At 42.1% G+C, this 23471-nt stretch overlaps 2 protein-coding genes across 2 annotated transcripts in view; one reads left to right on the top strand and one right to left on the bottom strand.

Moving 5' to 3' along the window:
• The window catches only part of NRGN (neurogranin), a 24862-nt gene extending 19635 nt beyond the window's left edge, over nt 1-5227 (top strand). Inside the window, exon 3 of the mRNA XM_083368808.1 lies at nt 4010-5227. The gene's annotated coding sequence lies outside the window, so the exon portion shown is untranslated. The remainder of the gene's footprint in view (nt 1-4009) is intronic.
• Nucleotides 5228-7597: 2370 nt separating this feature from the next.
• Nucleotides 7598-22465, bottom strand: VSIG2 (V-set and immunoglobulin domain containing 2). Its single transcript, XM_083368892.1, has 6 exons — nt 22319-22465; nt 19820-20027; nt 18792-18950; nt 17170-17289; nt 9433-9586; nt 7598-7786 (listed from the first exon to the last, which is right to left on the bottom strand). The coding sequence occupies exons 1-6, from the start codon at nt 22436-22438 to the stop codon at nt 7645-7647; spliced, it is 903 nt and encodes a 300-aa protein (XP_083225018.1). The 5' UTR covers nt 22439-22465; the 3' UTR covers nt 7598-7644.
• Nucleotides 22466-23471: the final 1006 nt, after the last annotated feature.

The following is a 23471-nucleotide window of genomic DNA, read 5'->3' as shown; positions in this document are numbered from 1 at the left end:
TCCCCATCCTTTTTTTCCCTTTTGTGGTCTGTTAGATTTTAAATTTGGAAGAAAGGATTTAATTTACTCGATTGTATTTTCACACAACAAGCTAAACCAACACCAAATAGCCCTAATAAGCAGGCATATACATAGAATGAAGGCTACTGCTAAGCTTGTAAGCCGCCCTGAGTCTTTGGAGAAGGGCGGGATATAAATGGAATTAAAATAAATAAAATAAATAAAATAAATAGGGAACAGTAGATTTCAGTGCAATGCACGGACTCAGTCCCAGTTGTTCACTTGTTCATTTCGTTCACATATTGCCCTGTACGAGTTGTTATTTTCAGCCTAGTGTTTTGCATAAAGCAGACAGTTGGCATCATTTTAGCTAGATGTATGGATTGATTACTATCTGGGGATAACAAGAGTTTTTTAATCCTGGTGGAGAATGTAGCCAAGAATAGAGCAGCAATAAAACATTTAAGCATTTGGAAGGAAAACAAAAAACAAAAACAGCAAGACCAAAACATTTCCAATCCAATTTAATGTTATCCCATCTAGGAGATTTTAAGCTTTGGGTAATTTCAGCAATAACTTATGTATTTAATGATTAATATTTTAACAAATATTTAATAGTACAACTGTGAAGAAGGATAAGAAAAAAAGCCAAAGAAGAAATAAAAGAGAATTTATATGCTGGGTAAACTTGAACAAGAATTTTCAAAATGACATTAGGTTAATACTTCATATAAAATAACCATAACTGTTATTGGAATCAAATCAACAATCAGTAATTGGCGAAAGTAGCCAACATGTAAAATTCATCAGAGTAAACAATTAAAATTTCTATCAGATTTTAGAGATCCATCCTTATAACTAAACAAACTAAAGCTAATATTTTAAAACCTTGAATTAAGAGAATCTATTCTAGACATTCAGTTATAGTACAGTATTAAGATGTGTGGATTTCATTTGAAAGACCATTCGCAACAGAGATATATTGTGGAGTGGAAAAAATGGATTGATTACATCCAGAATAAATATGGGACTAAAAAGTTTCATTTAGCATTTGAATAAGTAGTGAAGTGATATTTATATTGCTTGTAGTCATTTTACAAGAGTTAAAGTGCGATAGACTTAATAACTTATTGTTGTTAGCATATGGTAGATTATGATTGTTTTTACTTTTATACCTTGTATTTAGCTCTGGGAAGTCGGGGAGGGGGGAAGGGGAGGGAGGGAGGGTTGAGGTGGGTTGGGAAGGGGGTGGGTGGGTTGGGAGGGGTTTTGTTTTGTTAAAGATAAAATGTACTGAAAAACTTTTCAATAAAAAAAAAGATGTGTGGATTTCAACTCCTAGAAATCCCAGCATGGCTGGGGAATTCTGGGAGTTGAAGTCTACATCTTAAAATTTTAAGATGCGTGGATTCAACTCCCAGAATTTCCAGTGTGGCTGGGGAATTCTGGGATTGAAGTCTACACATCTTAAAATTGCCAAAGTTGAGAAAGACTGGTTTTACCATGTTTGGAAGAGTGGTTAAGGCACCATGCTGGAAAGCAAAGAGGAGTTGAAGTCTATGCCTTAGCCATGAAAATCAGCTGAGTGATTCTGGCATGTCTCTATCTCTGTCTCTCTGTCTGTATCTCAGCCCAACAAACTCAAAACATTGGGAAAATAGAAGGAGAAAGATGGGTGGATATATTCGCCACCTGGAGTTATTTTCAAAAATAATAAAGGTTAGAATACCTTTATCCTCTCCAGTCATGCTCTGATGCTGAGCAGCTTATGGTCCTATAACTCAAATAAGTAATTGATATTAACACAAACATATTAAGAGTCAAATACTCTTGTGCAGAGGAACTATAAAAGCTAAATATAATTAGCACACATACACAGGAGACCTCTCCTTCAATTTATCTCTCTCTCTCTGAGATTTTGATTGCTTTCCTAAGGGCCAGTAACATTTGGGCAAGTTGACTCTCCAGGCATCTGCAGTTCCAGAGAAAAGGGGGCAGCCTTCGAGACTCCAGATGGGGCTGGGATTAAGGGAACAGTTTTAGGTTTTCTGTGAGATGACTATTTCATGGCTTACACTATAGTTTTCATGTATTTCCCAAAGAAAAAAAAGGCAAGGAACCCTACAATCAGTTTTCAACAATCAGACTCAAAGAGCCCATTGCTATTTCTGGTCTGGATCATCACTGGGAATAACAAGAAGGTACCTCTGATTCTTTGCGTATATGTAGTGATCACCTGAAATTTTGCAAGTCCAGATGTCACAGCCTCCTTGGAAGGTCATGGAAGACATTTATGAAATCAGAGGTTCTCCTGGGTGAGGACAATGTGGAGGAAATGTATTTTGGATATAGAGCACCTTGGTTATGCTTCTCTAATCAAACAGTTTAAAGTGCAGGAGAACTGAATAACTGTTTTCTTACTGTGCTGTGATGGAGTTTATGTCCAGGTTTAGCTTGTTTAATGCAAAGGCTGTTTGTCTTGTTTAGAATTGTTTTCCAACAAAATCTGTTCCATGCTTGAATTTTATTTGCTACGTGCCAATCAAAACACTTGGTATACGCACAAACACATATGTCTCCGTCTTCCCTATCAACCTTGATGTCCAGGAATGCAAAAGGAGAAAAAAACATAATTTGGAATGTAATATCTTACAAACGTTGCCTTCTACTTGTCATTTTTTTCAGTGAACACAGCCATGGCTTTTCCACAAACTGAGATTATTTTTGATCAGGTTCCTTGTTGAATAGGAAAAGCCATTTCCTGTAGTCGCTTGAAACACAAATCTCTGTTGGATTATTCTTTATTCACCCTTTATTCATATTCCCAGGACAATTTCCCCATCTAACCCCCCCCCCCCAAAATAAATAAATAAACCCAGATAAGATAATTAAATTGTAAGTGCCGTGTGTGTATGTGTGTGTGTGTGTGTGTGTGTGTGTGCGCGCGTGTGTGAGCTTTTCCCAGTGGCTTATAATGGGTTTAAAAACATCCTTGTTCATAGTTCCAATGATTTGGGTGACCCCGACTGTGGCAATTGATAAACCACAATTTATGGTTTGGAGTTTGTATAAAACCTGCCAACCTGTGGTTTATTCAATATAGGAAGGTTCAAGAAACTATAGCTTAGCATCTAATATATATCCAGCATATCAATTATGATCATTTGATATCCACTTGTTTGACATTGGATACCCTTAAGGAAATTTCCTGTTTTTCCAGCTCAATTACGATGTCCTGGAGGTATCTACTTAGCTTTAAAGGAAACCCAGCGCTAACCAGATAGTCTGGTGCAGCAGGGTTTTAGGGGTTTCCCCCCCCAAAAAAGTTCTCAGTTTCTTTTGATTGTTATAAGCAAACACCAGAGAAAATGGAAGTGATGTTCAAAAAGGTGCCTCCTTATCCCCTGATGTGAGACAGTCTGGAGGATTGATTTACATGAAGTCTCTCAGAGCAGTACATTTCCTTCTGGAATCCCACCAGATCATCCTTCATCCCTGAAAACAAATGACCTTGCATTAAGCTGCCAGGACTTCCTGGGGTATTTGGCAAAGCCCTCAAAGCAAGGTCCTGAAAGCAAGGCAGAGCAGAGCAGTTGATAGCAGCCATCTGCTAGACAGTAACGAGAGAGCCAAACCTTCTTCAAGCCTACACTTCCTCTGCAAATGTTAGGTTCCCAAATCAGCTCTGACAACCTCCTTTCCTTCTTCCCTTCCTGAGTAAAAATGGAGACACCCAGTTCTTCAGAGGATGCTTCCTGCCTGCTCCATCTTTTTCCCCCGTGCCTTTCCCCAAAACTAACTGTCCTTTCCAAACGACGTGAACACCAAATAAATCCGTTCCTCGCGGGGAGCATTCGGTACAGTCAGTCCAAGCTTGGAGAGACGAATGATTCTTGGCCAGAAGACAAAGTCATTCTTGACTGCCCAGATTGCTAGGCAAGTTGTTGTTGTTATCTCAAATACCAGATTCAAGTGATCTGATTTATTTATTTTTTTTCTCCTTCTACAGGGACTAGAGAAGAAATGGAAGCAACCATAGCATCCAGGCAGGTTCCTACTGGTCCCCTTGAATTCACCTTCTGCTTCCAGAAGAAACATCCTATTGTCTGAGTGCAGAGCAGACACGATTCCTTTCTTTTGGACTGATTTTGCTTTCAGAACCTTTACCACTGCCCCTTCTCTTCAGAATACCGGTATCTATTTTCTCTGCCTTTTCTTCCTGCACAGATCCCAGGATTCCTCTTGGTGCCTGCCCATGTCAGTCAAAATATCCATCCTCAAAGAGAGAGACTCTGTCGGTGCAATATATTATAACTACACCTTTTCTTCATGGTTGCATCCATCCGTTCCTTGCTATTTCACAACCACCCAACAGTCCCCATGAGGCAGTGGGCCTTTATGGCAGAGTCCTGAATTCTAAGCAAGATGGGCAGTGGAGAAAAGTTTTTTTTAAAAAAATAGATGTGGTTTTAGGTTTATTTTCACGCCTGGTCAATAGAATTTGAGACAGATGATAAGGTAGTTTAGAAGCATTCTTGCGTTGGCTAATGGGACTGAAGACAGACATAATGTTATAAGCTGTTATTTTGGGCCTCGAAACAAGACCCCCAACCTTCACTTTATCAAGTTAAATTATAGATTATTTTTACAAAGTGTTCTAATCATAGGAGAGAGAAAAATAGATTGGCAAGATTATAGGGGCTAGCCAATAGATGACCACTTTTCTCCCACTTATGGGAGAGATCATAACTAACATTTTGCCGTCCCATCCCTTAATTTACAAATATACATCCATCCCTCTCCACTCCGTTTAAAAACATTTTGTCTGCCTTCACCACTGAGGGTGGCGAGTTTTGCAAATGCCACAGAACCCCCCAGATTAAGCCTGTTTCTCAGAAATCTCTTTCCGTGCTGCCTTCATCTGTCCAAACGAAAGAGAAAAAGCAAATTGTGGTCCACCTCCAGCCAGAAGAACAATGCCATTCCTTGTTTAGTGCAGACTGGTGTTCTCTCAGCCTCCCTCTTGCATGTTGCATGCTAGCTTATTCCTATGTGCTCAACACTTCTACGCCTCCTTTTAGAGATGTTGTGCAGATGGCCTCCTTTAGATCCATCCAGTTGTTGTAGAAGTATTCCCTTTCATCAGTGATTTGAAACGGAGATATTATTAACCCTTTGGGTGTCTCTGGTTGTTTTCATAGTGCCGTGACTTCTTTTTTCAAACCAACAGTCGCTGTAGGATGGTCACTGCTTACCAGAACCTTCAAGCCAGGGGGAGATGGTGACCTCTCAGCAAGTTCACTTTTACTATCTGCCCCCCTCTCCACCCCCCCACCCCACAATTGGCCTTCAGGCTCCTGATTTGCATGGATCCAAATGGACCATGGGTGGCTAAGATCTTTTTTCCCCAGTGCAAACCACCATTTCTTACAGCCCTAGGTTTGGGAAATGCTATCTGTATTGAAAACATTTTGCTTGCCTGTTTTGATGATAACATGTTCAGTCTCCCCAATCTCTCAAAGCCTCATTGGTCTTGCTTTGATCATTGCACTACAGCTTCAGATGACCCAGTTGAGCTTTACAGATGAGAGGGCTCTAATCTAGCAATCCAAAGAGCAGCCCAGGTTCCCTGATTGGCTAGCAGCTGAGAAAAGAGAGACCACCTCAACTTTTTCTTCGGTGCCTCTAAGAGTGCATGTACATCCATGTTACCCCAGCCTAGGTATACAGAGTCACATTATTGCCAGTGGTGATGGTGGAATTGGAACTGGAGAAAGAGTAAGGTAGAAGCTTCATGCCAACATTCTCCTTTGCATTCTCTGTGCCATAAGGAAGAATGGCAAACCCCCTTTAGTCAAGCCACTACAAGATGCAACGAAGGCCATGTAGGAAATGGCCTTTTCTTATTCAGCTTCATTTGACTCATATCCTCTCCTCCCCTCTCACTTGTGAATACTGTCCTGCTTGTCTTCCCTTTTTTCCTTAGATCTTCTTTCTCACCCACAGACAGCTTAATCTGCTGTCCTTGCCTTTTTAGTATCTCTCTCTCTCTCTCTCTCTCTCTCTCTCTCTCTCTCTCTCTCTCTCTCTTTCTCTTTCTCTTTTTGCACGCAATGTCTTCTACTAAGATGGAATGTCAATAAATAATGTTATGTAAAACGAGAGTGCTGAGGTCTTTAGTAGCAAGTATATTTTTTTAATTAAAAAAACTTCCAGGCAGATGTAAAGGTTGAAGCTGGGTAGATCTCCAAAATGGGAAGAAAAATGAGGACGTTACAGCAGAAATCAGAATCCAGCAAAGTTCAACTTTCAGAGTTTTTATTTTTATGGAATTCATGGCAATTCCCGCTTTAGTAGAACTTGGAATAAGAGATTTGGTGGCTACCTGTAGCAATTCTGGAAAACCGAGCTTTTAATATCCCATCCAACATTTAAGAACTTTTCCTCTTCATTTCCTGGAGATGATTCTGAAGACATTATTGATGTTTAATTCCCCAGAAAGCCTCTTTGAATTGCAAATGCCTTTTCCCCATGGCAACCAAGAAACATAAGGGGCTCTAAGACAATTTAAGAGCCAAACAATGTGAGATGCAGAAAAACATAGACCTAGAATCCACCATGAAAATACCTTTTATGTTCCCAGAAGAATCCCTACAGTGATCCCTTGTATTAGGGTCACAATAAGCCCACATTCATTATGATGGGTGGAGGGGAAGCAAACTGAAATCTTTATGTTTACCTTTTGATAATGAATAGGAGTTTTGTGTGTTGATACACAGCCATACTTTGGTTTTACAACACAGCAGCCCATGCAAAACTGCAAAGTGACATCCCATCCTACATGTGAAGGGAAATGACTGTTTGCACTTTTGCATTTATCCTGGATACATGTTGGCAAGTGAAGAAACATGTGTAACTTCTATTTGTCTACTCTTTGCATTTCAAGCCAAGTTCAAACAATTGTGGTTTCCAAACCATCTCAAAGGGCAGTTTCATGTAAAGCACTTGCAGTGTGGGAACTTTCTGCATCATGCTTCTCTTATGCCATACACCCTTCCCTCATGAGTGACCACATCCCTTAAAAAGAGTCTGGATAGAGCTAGAGATGCATATCAAAGAACAACTCCGCAGAAATGAAAGTTAAAACAGCAGCTTCCATTCTGGCCAGAGGCATCCACCCATGAAAAGTGGGAAGCAGAAGAATCTACAGCACTTCTTTTGTTGAACCATATTCTTACTAATTTAATTTTAACTTAATTTAATTTAATTTAATTTAATTTAATTTAATTTAATTCTTACTAGCATAGGAGGTAGAATTACACTTTTGCACACTCAGTCTAGCTAAGAAATAACAAGGCTGAAATGAAGATTTTTTTTTCTTTTTCATGTGGTTACATTTTCTTGACCTAACCTGCCCAAGGACACATGCCAAAAAGCAAACAGTACCAAGCAACCTTCAAAAACAAATCAAACCTAAAACAAACCTGCAGGAAAGCAACTTAACAGATACCAACGCAGCAAAAGGATTAGGAGTGGTAGGTAGATGAAGCAACATGGATGGGATGAGTTTTTCAGATGAATCCTACTTTCACTGCAGTAAAACAAAGCTGGCCTTTTAAGGGAAAAAAAAAGAGCTATGCAAATTCAGACTATGAAGTTCTTTAGTTGGGATTTGGTTGTACTGGCTGACCCAGGTCTAGAAGAGACATTTTCCAGGAGTTGGCTTTCTGATTTACTGTCCCTTCTCTCCTTGGGGCTGAAGATTCCAGGAGCAGTGACGTCCTCCCTTGAGAGAGAGAGAGAGAGAGAGAGAGAGAGAGAGAGAGAGAGAAGGAAAAGAGAGAGAAAAGGAAAAGAGAGAAAGAGAAAGAAAGAAAGAAAGAAAGAAAGAAAGAAAGAAAGAAAGAAAGAAAGAAAGAAAGAGAAAAGAAAAGATTAGTTGACATCCAGAACTTTAGGTTTTAATCTTACAAGAGGCTCTGACTTTCAACAGTTTTTAAGAGATATGGTTAGCTTTAAATATTGGTTGGCTTCCAACTCTTTGGGATTCATCTGGGATAGCTATACACCATTCTCCATACTTCCTGCTGATCTGCTGGTATAAATGTTCTTCACAGGTATTACCACCAGTCTTTGTCTGAAGAAACGGACAAAAAAAGATTCATTGTTGCCCAAAGCAGAGCATAAGCATTAGTATTTCATCCCACACACCAAAGATAAAGTTAAAGTTAATATTAGGAAGATGCACGATCCAGCTCTGGATTCCCTCATTCAGATTTATCTAAAGCTACTGTATGTCGATTTTAGGTTTTTAAGATCTATTTGTTTTCCCCCCCCTATTAACCAGTTAGCTCCATCTATTGAAGGCTAGCACCAGGAAAGCAAACATGGCATGATAGAATGATCCAAGTTGCAGTACATGAACAGATGGGAGGTTATTTTTCCTGCACACTTCTCACAAATTGAACGAACTGCCAAATGATGGGTTTCCATAGCGTCAAAATTAAAGCTATCATGCAAGAGTTTTATCTTTGTCTTCTCTTCACAGACTTATTCTAGAGGAAAAATGATAGAGGAAAGACAGGTGAATTTGTGGCAGGTTTTGCAATAACACTCTGTTATGTTCAAGTGGAACAAACTGTATTTATTGCCCTACCAAAACATTGTTTGATTTTCCTTTGGCGATTCAACTGATTAGTGCCTAGGTGGGAATCTATCAAGCTAGGAAGTTGAAGAAACTTCCTGTAGCCAGCAACAGCAAACCCACTTCCAAGCTATCCCTAAGAAATGGTCCATGGGCACTCCATGGAGTCACCAGGAGTTGAGTTTGTCTCAAAAGGCACGTTGCATTTAGGATTAAGAGGAATGAAGTTGTGCTGTTGTTTTTATCCCCTGCGTTAAACCGACAGGAGTCAGAAAACCTCCTAATGGGCTAAATACTACCAAGAGGTGTACAGCAGATCCAGAACTACCTACTGCCAGCTCCATGACTCATTCATTGAAAATCCCAATCAAAATGGTTAATAAAAAAGCTTTTAGAGGTGGGAGGAACAAGGATGAAAGGGATTACTAATTACCATGCTTACATGCAGCTAATCAATGTTGCTTTCCTTTAGGAATCAATAGACAAAGTGGCTGCTTTTTTAAAAAAAAATCACAAAAGGGAAATTTCCTTTCATTCATTTCCCCCGATGATTTCCATGTAAGGTTACCAAAGCATGTCTTGAACTTTTTTTGTGGAATAAGAAGGAAGAAAATTCTATTCTCTTGTCTTCTGGAAATCACAACCTTCAACCCAGCGGCCAAGGGCACTTGGCAACATGCATTTTCCCAGCTGCCCTGGGGGCTCTTGGATTGAAAGTAAGGTAAGCAGAACAAAAACGGATAAACAGAAAGGAGTAAAGCCAAGGTGACTTGGGAAGCAGTTCTCACCTTATGTCATTTCCACTATATTCAGACTGAGGCTTCTCCTTAGCCATCCTTTTTCTCCTGTGCTGCAAGACGTAGAGGACAATGGCCCCAAGCAGGAATAGGGCTAAGATGGCCCCAATAAGAGCTCCTGCAACAGCCCCAGCTTTTGAAATACCTGCTTATCGAAACACACAAGACAAATCACCCGTTAAGGTTAGACTCTGAAACTCTAACAAGGAAATGAAAAAGGTTGTAGAATGTGCAAAAAAGCTGGCATTTTGCAAGGCTTCTTTTTCTTTAATGCAGTTGCAGAAAGGTGGGAATTCAAAGGAGGTTAAGTAACTTTCCATAAACCATATTCTATTTCCTATGAGGAAGGGAGGGAGGGAGGGAGGAAGGAAGGAAGGAAGGAAGGAAGGAAGGAAGGAAGGAAGGAAGGAAGGAAGGAAGGAAGGAAGGAAGGAAGGAAGGAAAAAAATGTAGCTATCACATTCGGTCAAGCACAGTTCATTGGCTTTACAGAAAGCTTTTCTCATCAATTTAGTTTTGAAAGGAAAGAGATGAACTGATTTTGTCCTGTATCCAAATACAGCACTAATTTTACCTGCTGAGACAAAACATTGCATCCTAGGACGTGAATAAACATCACAATACCAGGGAAGATCTTGTGGGGTTCTGCTCTTTCTACCATTGTTACAGAAGGGAAGGGAAGGGAAGGGAAAGGAAAAGAAGAGAAGGGAAGGGAAGATGGAAGAGAAAGGAAGGAGAGGGGAGGGGGGAGGGGAGGGGAGGGGAGGGGAAGGGAAGGAAGGGAAGATGAAAGGCAAGGGAAGATAGAAGGGAAGGGAAGGTGGAAGGATAGAGAAGGGAAGGGAAGGTGGAAGGGAGGGAAGGGGAGATGAAAGGGAAGGGAAGAGAGGAGGACTATAGTTGAATTAGAAAAATATCTTAATGATAAGAGAACTTCAAGCAGAGAACAATGACTAATAGAGCTTCTTCTCATTCGTTTTCTGGCTCTTTTTCCATGCTTTAGACTGAGATATTAAAGGTGCTTGTTCTATCGTAAGAATGTTATGCATTTGTTATATCCAGCCTTGGTCCATGCATTTATTCTGACTGGTTTACACTGGTCCATTTTGTATTTATTTTTGATTTAGCTGTTTTTGATTTTTTTTTTACACAACGTATGTCACCCCTGGTTAGTGGTGGTGAGGGGTAACTTTATAAATTCCATAAACAAACAAACCAACAGATTTCAAAGCATTGAAAGCAACTGTCGAGACCCCATTTTTTTTTACTCTCCATGTGATTTGCAGTTTAGCTCCCCATTTTTAAAGAAAACCGTGGAATAAGAAATGTTGGATACTCCTATTTTATTTCAGTCCATCTAATGTTTTATTATTATGAATGTTTTGTTGTTGTTGTTCTGCACCTGGTAGCAGATAGTTTCCTATGGCAATGTCAGCCTCCACCCCTGACTTTAAATCTCACTGAAGGCCGATAAACGTGGTCCTCGTACAGAGAAATCTGAATTTTTAAATGTTCTTCACATAGTAAGTTTTGTCTGTGTCTATTTCAGGGGCTGTTCTCTATTTTCCCCACTTCTACTAGAACTCTCTTTCTTATATATTCCCCACCATATGATATCGGCATAGATGCTTAAAATATGGCTTCACACCATATGGCGTTTCCAAACTGCTTCGCTTTTATATACCATTCATCTTCAGAAATGTATTTGGAACAAGAGCAAAATAAAGATCTGACTTTCTCAACTTCCCATAGATTTATTTTTATTGAGAAAATGTACATGGCACTTTTCTGCTCATATAAGAACTCAAGGTGACCTACGAGAATCACACAGCATGCAGAATTTGAAAACATGCCAGGATACAGAATAACGGAGTTGGAAGGGATCTTGGAGGTCTTCTAGTCCAGCCCCCTGCTCAAGCAGGAGACCCTATGCCATTTCACACAAGTGGCTGTCCAGTCTCTTCTTAAAGACCTCCATGATGGAGCACCCACAACCTCTAGAAGCAAGTGGTTCCACTGGCTATTTGTTCTCACTGTCAGGAAATTTCTCCTCAGTTCTAGGTTGGTTTTTTTCCTTGATTAGTTTCCATCCATTGCCTCTTGTCCTGTCTTTTAGGAGCTCTGGAGAATAGGTTGACAATTTTGAACGTCTTCTAGTCCAACTCCCTTCTCAACCAGGAAACCTTATGCCATTTCAGACCAATGGCTGTTGAATCTCTTCTTAAAAACCTCCAATGATGGAGCACCCACAACCTCTGGGGACAAGCTGTCCCACTGATTAATTGTTCTCACTGTCTAGGAAATTTCTCCTTAGTTTGGATCCCTTTTTGTTTATTTCAAACTCAGTACAGTGAAGATCGAGATCCCTCTTAAAATCCATATCAATTAACCATTAGGAACCTGGCAATTGGAATGTGTGTTTATGTTTCCTGTTACTGGAGATGTAGAGACCAAACACATCTCTCTAATCTGAACATTACATAGCTTGGATGTTATATGGGAGAAGACCCTTCCGCTCCCAGTAAATTAAATTTCTAGCAGTGTTACAAATGTGCTGCAAGATTTCTCCCGATGATCTAAATAGCTGGCAAATCAACTCTTGAAGAAACAGAAGCAGGCTATTCAGGATCTTTAAAAATGACACCACCAACAGCTTAATTGTGCCCGTTTGGCAATTGGTACCCAGTGGAGATCTTCCAGTAAAGGTTTTGTGTGATTACTGAAACCTGCACATGCTGGTGGCTAAGCCAGTGCATCTTACACCAACATGACCTCCAGACACTATACAAGGGTACTTCCTATTCCCCCACTGTAAATAAATAGGTTGTACTTAAAGTTGTGAGAAGTAAATCTCAATCTAGAAACTTATTTTGGAATAAAGTGGCTCATTTTATCTCTAGTTTGATGTCACACTGTAAATATACAGTAAACATGTGCTTCCTGCACCTGGAGTTCATTTTGCTGGCAAAGTTCTCCTTCTTCTCAGTGGCTGCTTGATGATCAGAAATCATCCAGCAAAGCCTATTTCTGTACCCCCATATTAGGGATGTTGCTCCATGAAATTAAACAATCCTACAGGAAGAAAATTAACATACCAATGAATAGGCTGAGCACCTTCCCTCTGGGCCAGCACGGCTGGGGATGTTGATATGGGAGCAGTTTCAAAAATGTTAGCAAGTGATGAGATTCATGTCATTGTTGTGTGTCATTGGGATGGAAAAATGTTGGGGTCAAAAATGGACATCTTATGAGCACCACAAATGGCATATCGACTTCCAATCTGATTTTTCCCCTAGCACACCAAACTCTTTTCAGTTTTATGAAATTGATGTTGAGTTGAGTTGAGTATGAATAGCCCATACATTCAGGTTCATGATGAAGCTTGGAGTTCTTGGGAAGCCACTGATGTCCCATTGATTTATATTGATGTGCTGCTGGTCGTCTCTTCCTCCTGTTCACTCTTTATGGTTGGTTGATTGCGCAGGTCTCAAGTTTGCTACATGTAGTACTTGACTTATGACTGCAATTGGGCCCAGAATCTCTATTGCTAAGCAAGGCAATGGTTGAGTGAGTTGCACCTGAATTTATAATCTTTTTTGCCTAGGTCGTTAAGCAAAACATTGCAGCTGCCAAGTAAATTAGAGACCCCAACCTTTGGGGCATCAGAGAAGTTTTTCTGCACACCAGAGGGGGTGTGGTTTTGTGTGCTGCCTGCATCCCCCAGATGGGGCTTTGCTTGTTTGTGTAGACCGGTTGCTGGTATGCCGTGGCCCGGTATGAGTCCATGGACCAGGGGCTGGGGACTGCTGAAGTAAATCATGCAATTGTTAAGTAAATCCAGCTTCCTGTAGACCACTGGTGGTGAACCTATGGCACGCATGCCAGAGGTGGCACTCAGAGCCCTCTCTGTGGGTACATGTGCCGTTGCCCCAACCCTGCATCCCCCTGTGGCCCCCTCCTCACCAGCAGCCCCCCTGTAGGAGAGTCACCCCCAAGTACAGCCTGTGCGGAGCAGCACAGCCAAGAGCATGGCAGCCAGGTACCCCATCATGTGCAGTTGATGCAGCAGGGCACGGGTGGAGAGCATGGCTGCCATGGTGCTGCTGGGCCACCTGGCGATCTGCAGCAGGCTGTGGAGGCAGTAGGTGGCCCTGTGGGTGGGTGGGGGGTGGAGTGGGGACGGGCTGGGTGTGGGGCAGTGGCAGAGTGGGCGGTGGAGCAGGGAGGGCAGGGGACGTAGTGGGGGAGGGCGGGGCAGAGGTGGGTTTTGGGCACTCGGTCTCTAAAAGGTTCGCCATCACTGCCGTAGACTTTGCTTGTCAGAAGCTGGCTGGGAAGATTGCAAATGGTGATTATGTGGCCCCAGAATACCACAACCATCCTAAATACAAGCCAGTTGCCAAGCACCCAAATCATGATCCCCCTGACTATGGGGATGTCATGATGGTTGTAAGTGAAGGATTGGGTAAGCCACTTTTTTCAGGGCTGTTGTAACTTTGAACAGTCGCTAAATGAATGGTTTGTCAATTCTACTTTTACATAAATTAATATCTCCTGAGCATGATTTAAGTCAAAATTGAAGAGATTAAGATCCATCTGATGTGATTAAGGAGATGTGAGAATATATTCTAAACCTAAAGATAATAGCAGAAGGCAGGGTTGCATTTCATCTGTGTGTGTGTGTGTGTGTGTGTGTGTGTGTGTGTGTGTGTGTGTGAACATGTGCAGATATGTGTCTTCATCCTTTCCCTATGCTAGTTCCCAATTTAAGCTACCTCCCACCAGAGTTGTCATTACTCTACAAACTTGAAATCGTGTTGTCAGGAGCCAAGGTGAAATGCTTCTTTTCTCTCCCCGAGAAGAAAAGCTATAATTATATACTCTAATTTAACTTTATTCTCTCATATCATCAGATAATTCCTCGCCCCTCACTTCATCCCTTGAGATCCTTCCAAGTCCTAAAACACACCTTTGAAAAACAAACTGTAACACATATCTCAGCTTGAAATGCATGCTTGGTTTTCCTATCGCTTTCTCCATCACGTCTCCCCTCCTTCTGCAAGCCTCCCAGCCATTTAGCCCTGCTTCTAATTTCTCCTTCCAGCTGATGTTCAGCGAAGAAGCAAGGCTTGTTTGTGAGTGGGAGATGCTGTCCGCGGAAGTGAGAGCTAATTAATGAAAGGAACTGACCTGAGTAGGAGGCAAGTTAGAAAAAAAAGGGGATACAGAGTTGGCAGAATTGGGAGATTGAAATAGTTCACAAATTACTTAATGGCCATCAAGGAACGGAACTTGAATGGACAATGATATAATTCCAGAATATTTTTTGACACTAGAAAAAAATCCAACAATAGTCCTTGTCCTTCTCCTTCTCCTTGTCCTCCTCCTCCTCCTCCTCCTCCTCCTCGAATCGCTGCTTCTTCAGTGAATTGCTACAGTTGTTAAGTTAGTACCATGGTTGTTAAGTGAATCTGGCTTTCCCATTGCCTTTGCTTGTCAGAAGGTGGCAAAAGGTGATCACATCACACACACACACACACACACACACACACACACACACACACACACACCGGGACACTGCAACCGTCATAAATATGAGTCAGTTGCTAAGCTTTGATCATGTGACCATGGGGACGCTGCAACGGGCATGTGAAAAATAGACATGCCACTTTTTTCACTGTCGTCGTAACTTCAAACAGTCACCAAATAGAACTGTTGTGAGTTGTGGACTACCTGTACTGTGATATCCAACCTCTAGAGTGGGAGAGATGGAGCACAGAGAGGTATCCAATCCATTGGGAACAAAGCAGTTCTTTCCTAGATGATCTTGGAAAAGGGAAAGGGATGGAAACTGCAAACCATTTTTTTTATTTTTTTGAAAGGAAAAGCAAATCTTCATTTTTAAAAAAGGGCTTTGAACAAACCCCATTTTAACTGGGAGGCACACTAACTGGTGCGTTTGGAGGGATTTCTCCCCCATCTTTGTTTCCATTCTAGCAAAGTAAATAGTTACAGGTGAGCTGCTTTCGCTGCCTGTGTCAGGTCTTCGGCTGGCGCCTGGCTGGCATCCTGCCATCAAAGGCAAAGATGGGCAAAAGGGGAAGGGGAGAGCAAGGAAGGGAACAAATGGGGAATAAACCTGTATGGGGAATGGATGGGAAATAGGGAGGTGGGGGGGGCGACAGTTTGATGAAGACCAGGGAAGCATGAAAGGAGTTGCTGCCGGCTCTCAGGGCCACGCAGCCTGAGATAGGAAAGTGGATTACCCCAGACACCTCAGCCTTCTCAAAATATCTATGCGGCTCTTCATCGGCTGAAGATGGACTGGTCATGGGGAAGAGGGCTGGGATGAGAGGAAAAGCTGTAGCCTTTTTTTTGTGCAGGAAATTTAGTTCTAGCCTGACTTTGCTGTAAGCAGTATCCTTTAGTCAAAGAACCTATCATTTCAAGCAAATGGAGTTGAGGATCTTTCTTTCCTAAGGGACCTAACTGGGGCAGGTCTGACATTCTGCTGCATCTGAACGGGTCCAGCCTGTTTGTGGGGGCCATTCCATGCAGTCGTTGAAGCCCGATGATATACATTTTTCTTGTCATGAAGGGGAGGGGGAAGAAAGATACAGGTTTGAAAACTGTTCTGTGACAGTTTGCCTACAGAAAGCTAGCAGGCCAAAGACCAGTAAAATCTTACCCTTGCTGGGTTACAGCCTTTACTGCGACCTGCCTTGCATGAGAAGTTTTACCATTTATCTCTTTTGCTAAAAGTCTAAATGAGGCCAAGAAAATCTGGGACAGGAGGGAGAGGGGCAGATCAAACAGTGCCCTGGACTGCTCAGAAAACCATGGATGCCGACACAGAAGCCCACCGCGTTCCCTTTCCCACCTGATTTCATTTGATTTTCAAGATTCTAAAAAAAATAATAATGGAGATCTCGGAGGAAGCAAAGACAATTTCCAATTTTTAACATTTATAAGAATTCCTCTGGACCCACCTGAATGTCTCCAGAAGATTCTTAGAAAATCAAAAACAGTAATGGTCGCTCGACATGTGGCTGGCACGATGCCCACCTGCCCAGAAAGTCTGAGCAAAAAAAGCATAAATGGTGTAAACAGCATCACTAGATGGCACTATATACTCGTAGAGATTTAGCTGGGACAGTGGGAATCTCTGTGCAAATCGAGAAATCTGGCCAAGTTTTAATGGATAGGACCAAAAGACCAAGACCTCTTTTAAAGAATGGCAAGTGGTAATCTAACAGGCCCAAGACATAGTAAAATGAGCTCAGAATTAGATCCTTATTAGCTAACACCTAATAGACAGAATGGCATCACTGTCTAAAATCTGGGGGGGGAAATTCCAAATCTTTTATGACAAGCTGAAGTTAGCTGTTTACTTGTTACTTTCATTCACACAATTTTCCTAACCCAGTTACTAAATTAACCCATTTGTAATTTACAGTAAATCATTCACAAAACATACCCAGTACAAGCCACTAAAAAAAAGAGCCAAGGTTAAAACTATTCAGACTTAACAAGATATGTAAGTACCTGCCTACTAAGTTTCTAAACGAATTGATTTGTGCTTTAGATTGTAGGCCGCACTGAGTCTTCGGAGAAGGGCGGGATATAAATGGGATTTAAAAAAAAAGAATCTTGCATGAAAAGATACCCTTCTCGGGTATTCAGAGGGATTAACAAAAAGAGTCTCTTGGTCTACTGACAAGTCCTCACCTGTCACATGGAGAGAGATTTGGCAACTCTGGTGTCCAAACTCATTGGTAGCAGTGCAGCGGTAGGTACCGGAAAGCTGCAGTGTGAGGTTGGTCAATAGGAGAGTTCCCTTTTCTTGGTCTGGGGAAAGAAACCAAAATAGAATAAGAAAGTAACTCCCAATAGAATACCTGTGGCTCAGGATTGAACTGTGGAGTCCTTAGTGCTCTCTGAGCTTGGCTGTTTGCTTGCAGATATTTCATTAGCTGACTAGGTATAACAACATCAGTGAGTATGGGGTTTGCTGATCGTTTATATACAGCACAGTAGCTTACCCTAAGGGACGCGGTTAGGACGCTGAGCTTGTCAATCAGAAAGGTCGGCAGTTTGGCGGGTCGAATCCTGAGTGCCGCGTAACAGAGTGAGCGCCTGTTACTCGTCCCAGCTTCTGCCAACCTAGCAGTTCGAAAGCACGTAAAAATGCAAGTAGAAAAATAGGGACCAGTACGGTGGGAATGTAACAGCGCTCCGTGCGCCTTTGGCGTCTAGTCATGCCAGCCACATGACCACGGAGACGTCCTCGGACAAGCGCTAGCTCTTCGGCTTTGAAATGGAGATGAGCACCGGCCCCTAGAGACGGAAACGACTAGCACGCATGTGCGGGGGAAACTTTTCCTTTACTAGCTTACCCTGCCAGTGGGGTTGGAAAGCCAAGCTTCTAGGAATTCCTTAGTCTTCTTGGATTTGGCTTAGTCTAGGAAAGCCAGGTTTCCCAATTGAAATTATGGTTGAGTCTGTCCATGTATTATGAGGATTGTAAGTTTTCCTTGGGGCTACTTGGTCTTTTTGTTTACTTAAGATGTTTGCCTAAGGTAATGTGCTTAACAAAAGTCCCAGTAACCCAAGAAGAAAAAACATACAGTGTAAGGACTGTAAAAGACACTAGGTAGGATAGACAGGCAGAAGAATAGCAGAGCACATTCATGAACATGAACTTCCAGTCAGAAGACATGACAAAATCAGGGGGAAAAGTTGTTATTCTGGCTTTGTTGAGAATGTCCTTCAGTCTCTTGAGAAGACCAATTTGGAAATAGAACTAGAAGAACCGCCTTATGTTGGAACTACACCCCCAGAGACTACAATATTCTGAAATTATTCCATATTTGACCTTCTTCTTGTAGAATAATTTCCTCCTTAATAACATTATGGAGGAGATCACTATGTTACGAAAGTGATTACAGGGAACATGATTCCATAAGATTCTTCTGTAATTAAACTCATCTGCTTCCAGATTGTTTACTGTTTTGGAAGCTGCTTTTGATCAAACACCTGGAACTTCCAAACCCATTTCCTTAAAATGGTTATTACCAATCAAAGGCCTTCCAGATGTGTGGGACTACAGAGTATCTGATACCTACCCAGAAGAGTATTTATATTAATCTAGAGGACAATGTTTATTAAACACAAAACAAGTCCACAGATAGTCCAACTGTACCCTGCTGCAATTATACCAGTGTACTTGGTTTAAAATCATCCATCCATCCATCCATCCATCCATCCATCCATCCATCCATCCATTCATCCACCCATCCTACTCTCTGCTTTGGCATGTCCTTTATCAAGGAAAACTGCCCTTCACCTACTTTGCACCATGTTGGAGGTAGGAAGTGGCTGTTTAGAATCCAGTAGAGTCCAAGAATAAATTGGGGTGGGCACACCTTCAGAAGAACTGCAGGAGAAGCTGACATCTGATCCAATAGGCGCAGAGTTGGACCCTTTACAGACTGGTGTGGATGGTGGCACTGACAAGAAAGGATGAATTCAATACCGGGAACTCAAGGAAGTCAAAATATGTGGGTGATATAGATCTTTTGCCACCAAGGCTGAGAAGCTTGACTCAGACCCCTCTTTAAATCTGGCACCCTCTAGAACTAGTCACTATCTGCTTGGTAGACATGAAAAAATGCTAAATATTTTGAATACAAAATACATACACTGCTAGAGAAGGTTGTAAAGATTAGGATTCAATTGAAGCCTTTTTTTCTTTGTGTCTTTCTCCCCCCCACCCCCTCCCCCCCTTTTTTTGGTTTCACATTTACTACTTTTTTCCTTGAATCCATTTCTTATTGCATATGTAAAAATCTTTAAATAAAAAAAACCTACTCAAAAATAGAACTACCGACAACCATCATCTTTGATCAGCAGGCTCATTCAGCCTTGCCTGACTTGGTGCCCTTGTCTGTGACATGGCTGGCATTCCTCTCCTTCCCAGTTGCCATGGATATTCAATATTCCCTAATAAGCTGACTTCCACATCTTTTGGAAGATCATACTCATAGTCCCTAACTAACAAAGCCAAGTAGAATTGCCCGTTCCAGAGCTTTCTAAAGCCTGTGGGACTCTAATCCCCAACACCCCCACCCCCACCCCGCCAGCAGGTGGGGATGTCTATCTCCTACAAATAAAGGCATTTGTCAAACAACTTTGACAGAGGCATTTATTTATGAAATGCAGGGTAAGATTTTTTGGGTAATAATGATCAACACGATTTTTACCTGCTTGCAACCCAAGCCGAGGACCCTTGATCTCGGTCTATTTTAGGCCATGAATTTAAAGAGCTAAAATTGTGTGTATGCCAACCAACTCAATATTAAAAAAAAATAGGACTTACTTAAAACTACAAGTTTCACAAGCCCGCTACCAGTGCCATAGAAATCTGGTGGGTTGTTGACTTCGCAGACGTAAGTGCCAGCATCCGATGGACGGAGGTTGTTCAACTGGATGGAAGCATCTCCCAGCGTGGGAAGTTGGTGAAGGAGGCTGAGCCGGTCAGCCGGCCCACCTGGTTTGTAGAGCTCATTATTTGCAAAATACAGAATCTGGAATGAGATGGGAGGGTTACCTGCACGAAAGAAGGACCCTGTACAAAGACTCAGTACAGGCAGTCCTCGATTTACAACAGTTCATTTAGTGACTGTTCGAAGTTACAACAGGTCTGGACAAAAGTAACTGATGACCCTTTGTCACTGTGATGAGCTTTCCAGAGCCCCCATGGGCACATGATCAAAATTCAGACGCTTGGCAACTGGTTCATATTTATGACCGTCGCTGTGTCCCAAGGTCATGTGATCCCCACTTGCGACCTTCTGACAAGCAAAACCAATGGGGGAGCCAGATAACAACCGGGTTATTAACTGTAGTGATTCACTTAACAACTGTAGCAAGAAAGGTCACAAAATGGGGCAAAATTTACTTAACAAATGTCTCCCTTAATGACAGAAATTTGGGGCTCAATTGTAGTCGTAAGTTGAGGACTATCTATAATTTGAAAGACTCTGTTCTACACACACACACACACACACACACACACACACACACACACGCACACACACATACACACACATATATATGTAAAAAGGAAGACATACTGATCTCCAGGACAGAAAACCTATTTCGCACTGAGCTTTCATTAGCCATTGCTAACACTGTCAAAGAGTAAGCCAACATTATTTTATTTTATTTTTATTTTAATCCCATTTATATCCCGCCCTTCTCCGAAGACTCAGGGCGGCTTACAATCTAAGCACAAACCAATGTGCTTAGCAATAGCCTTCATTCTATGTATATGCCTGCTTATTAGCGGCATATACATAGAATGTATAAGCGGCATTATTACAAAGTCAGCTTATTGCCCCCAACAATCTGGGTCCTCATTTTACCTACCTCGGAAGGATGGAAGGCTGAGTCAACCTTGAGCCTGGTGGGACTCGAACCTGCACTAATTGCAGGCAGCTGGTGTTACTTAAGGAGGCATTAGCCCACTGCTCCACCAAGGCAGTGGAGAGAGACATTGTTTTTATAGCCCTTTAACTGTCAATAATCTAGCCATCAACCGTGTGATAGGTCCGTCGGTTTGCCGCCCGCATGCAATTGGATGCGTCACATCCGGCTCAGCTGTGTTCCATCCTGGAGATCAGTATGTCCTCCTTTTTACAAATAAATATACCTGGGACTTGGATTTTTAAAACAATTTTACATATATAACTTTCCATAAAATTTCTTCCGCTGCGGAAGAGGATGAATGAAGATTTGTACCTTATCTGCAAAATGTTGTATTTTTTTAAAGTATGTTGTATCAGAGCAGATTTCATAACTGCAGATCTGGAGAGAACTGGGAAGTTTTATTCCATATTTTTCCAACACTCTGAAGCCATCCTAGTTATTCAAATTTCCCAACCTGAAAAATTCCCATGAGATTCAGGACTAGGGTGGGTCAATTTTAGATTGCTTTTTTTGGGGGGGGCAGGAGGCATCTGATAGAGCAAAATAGTAGTGATCACTCTTTCCCCATTGGCAGTTTTTTCCTCTTGAGTTTCCATGGCACAATTTTGTTCCATTTTCCAGAAGGCTGGGAAAGAGTTAAGGGTGGGAACAAGAGAGTTTCCACTCCCATCCCTTCCTTTTTTAAATTTCCAAATCCCACTGATGAAATTTAATGATCTTGCCACCCAATTGTGGCAGCCCAATCTTGAGGTGCTTTGAGAGCTGCAAAAGTGGTGATGGAGCTGAAGGTGAAGTGGTTGAGAGTGTATGCAGCCTACCATTTCTTTAGCATGTTCTCACTCTAGTTTTTTAATGGAGAGGAACTCCTGATCTTCAAGAAACCTAGAACATTTTAACCAATTAATTGATTGGGAGTCAGGATAAGATAAGTAAAATCTGGTGGTGCAGTCGTTAGAACGCAGCATTGCAAGTAAACTCTGCCCACTGCCAGGAGTTCGATCCTGACCGGCTCAAGGTCCACTCAGCCTTCCATCCTTCAGAGGTCGGTAAAATGAAGACCCAGATTGTTGGCGGCAATATGCTGACTCTGTGAACCACTTAGAGAGATCTGTAAAGCGCTGTGAAGCGATATATAAGTCTAAGTGCTATTGCTACTGATATTTCTGCTTCTCTGCTTTGGATCTTTTGCACCACTCTCCCATCCCCAATTATTCGGAGGCCACATGGAGTCTTGATTTTATACTAATTTTAGAAGCAAAATTCAAGTTAAATGCTGTGGATTTATAGTACCTCCCTTTTTCTTCCTAATCCTCAATGACAATACTGGAAAAATCTATCCTTATATGCTTTCTCCACCCTCTCTTTTTCCTGCCTTGCTCTCTTTCACCTGTGTTCCAGCATCAGGAGCCGTTGAGCCACTGGCAAACCTCCATTCCAAAACAAAGTTTTTGCCAACCGATGTTTTATAGTGACAAGGAATTTTCACATTTGAGCCTTTCTGCTGCATCACGGGATCATGCGGCACAGTCACCTCCACACAGCCCCCATAGTCTATGAGGGGAATGGAAAAGAAATGTTTAGAACACAGAATAAAGGGATTGGAAGGGAACTTGGGGGGGGGTGTCTTCTAGTCCAGCCCCCTCCTCAAGCAGGAGATCCTACACCATTAGACAAATGGCTGTCTGGTCTCTTCTTAAAAACCTCCAGTGATGGGTCACCCATAACTTCTGGAGGCAAACTCTTCTCACTGACAGAAAATTTCCTTAATTCTAGGTTGGATTTGTCTTTAACAAGCTTTCACCTATTACTTCTTGTCCTGCCCTCAAGCACTTTGGAGAATAAATTAAGCCCCTTTTCTCTGTGAGAGCCCCTCATGAAATGCTACCCTATCACCCCTAGTCTTTCTCTTCCTTGGACTAGACCAGGGGTAGGCAACCTTGGCTCTTTTATGACTCGTGGACTTCAACTCCCAGAATTCCTCAGCCAGCCATGCTGAGGGGAAAGGGAGAAGTTTCCAAGCTGAGCCATGCTGGCTCAGGAATTCTGGGAGTTGAAGTCCATGAGTTGTAAAAGAGCCAAGGTTGCCTACCCCTGGACTAGACATATGCTTGTTTGGGCCTTGAATGAGGGCCTCTTTCTTTCTTAAGGTGCCAGTTTCAAGAAACGACCAGGTACAGTTTCCTAATGGCTTGATCTTATCCCCCTATAAAAGGTAAAGGTAAAGGTTCCCCTGCACATGCGTGCTAGTCGTTTCCGACTCTAGGGGCCAGTGCTCATCTCCGTTTCGAAGCCGAAGAGCCAGCGCTTGTCCGAGGACGTCTCCGTGGTCATGTGGCCGGCATGACTAGACGCCAAAGGTGCACGGAACGCTGTGACCTTCCCACCGTAGTGGTCCCTATTTTTCTACTTCATTTTTACATGCTTTTGAACTGCTAGGTTGGCAGAAGCTGGGATGAGTAACAGGCGCTCACTATGTTACGCGGCACTCAGGATTTGACCCGCCAAACTGCCGACCTTCTGATCGACAAGCTCAGCGTCCT

Source organism: Vipera ursinii (genome assembly GCF_947247035.1).
Source record: "Vipera ursinii genome assembly, chromosome: 8".
NCBI classification, from domain to species: Eukaryota; Metazoa; Chordata; class Lepidosauria; order Squamata; family Viperidae; genus Vipera; species Vipera ursinii.
The sequence above is the reverse complement of the archived record's forward strand: the minus strand, read 5'-3'. Positions and strand labels throughout refer to the sequence as shown.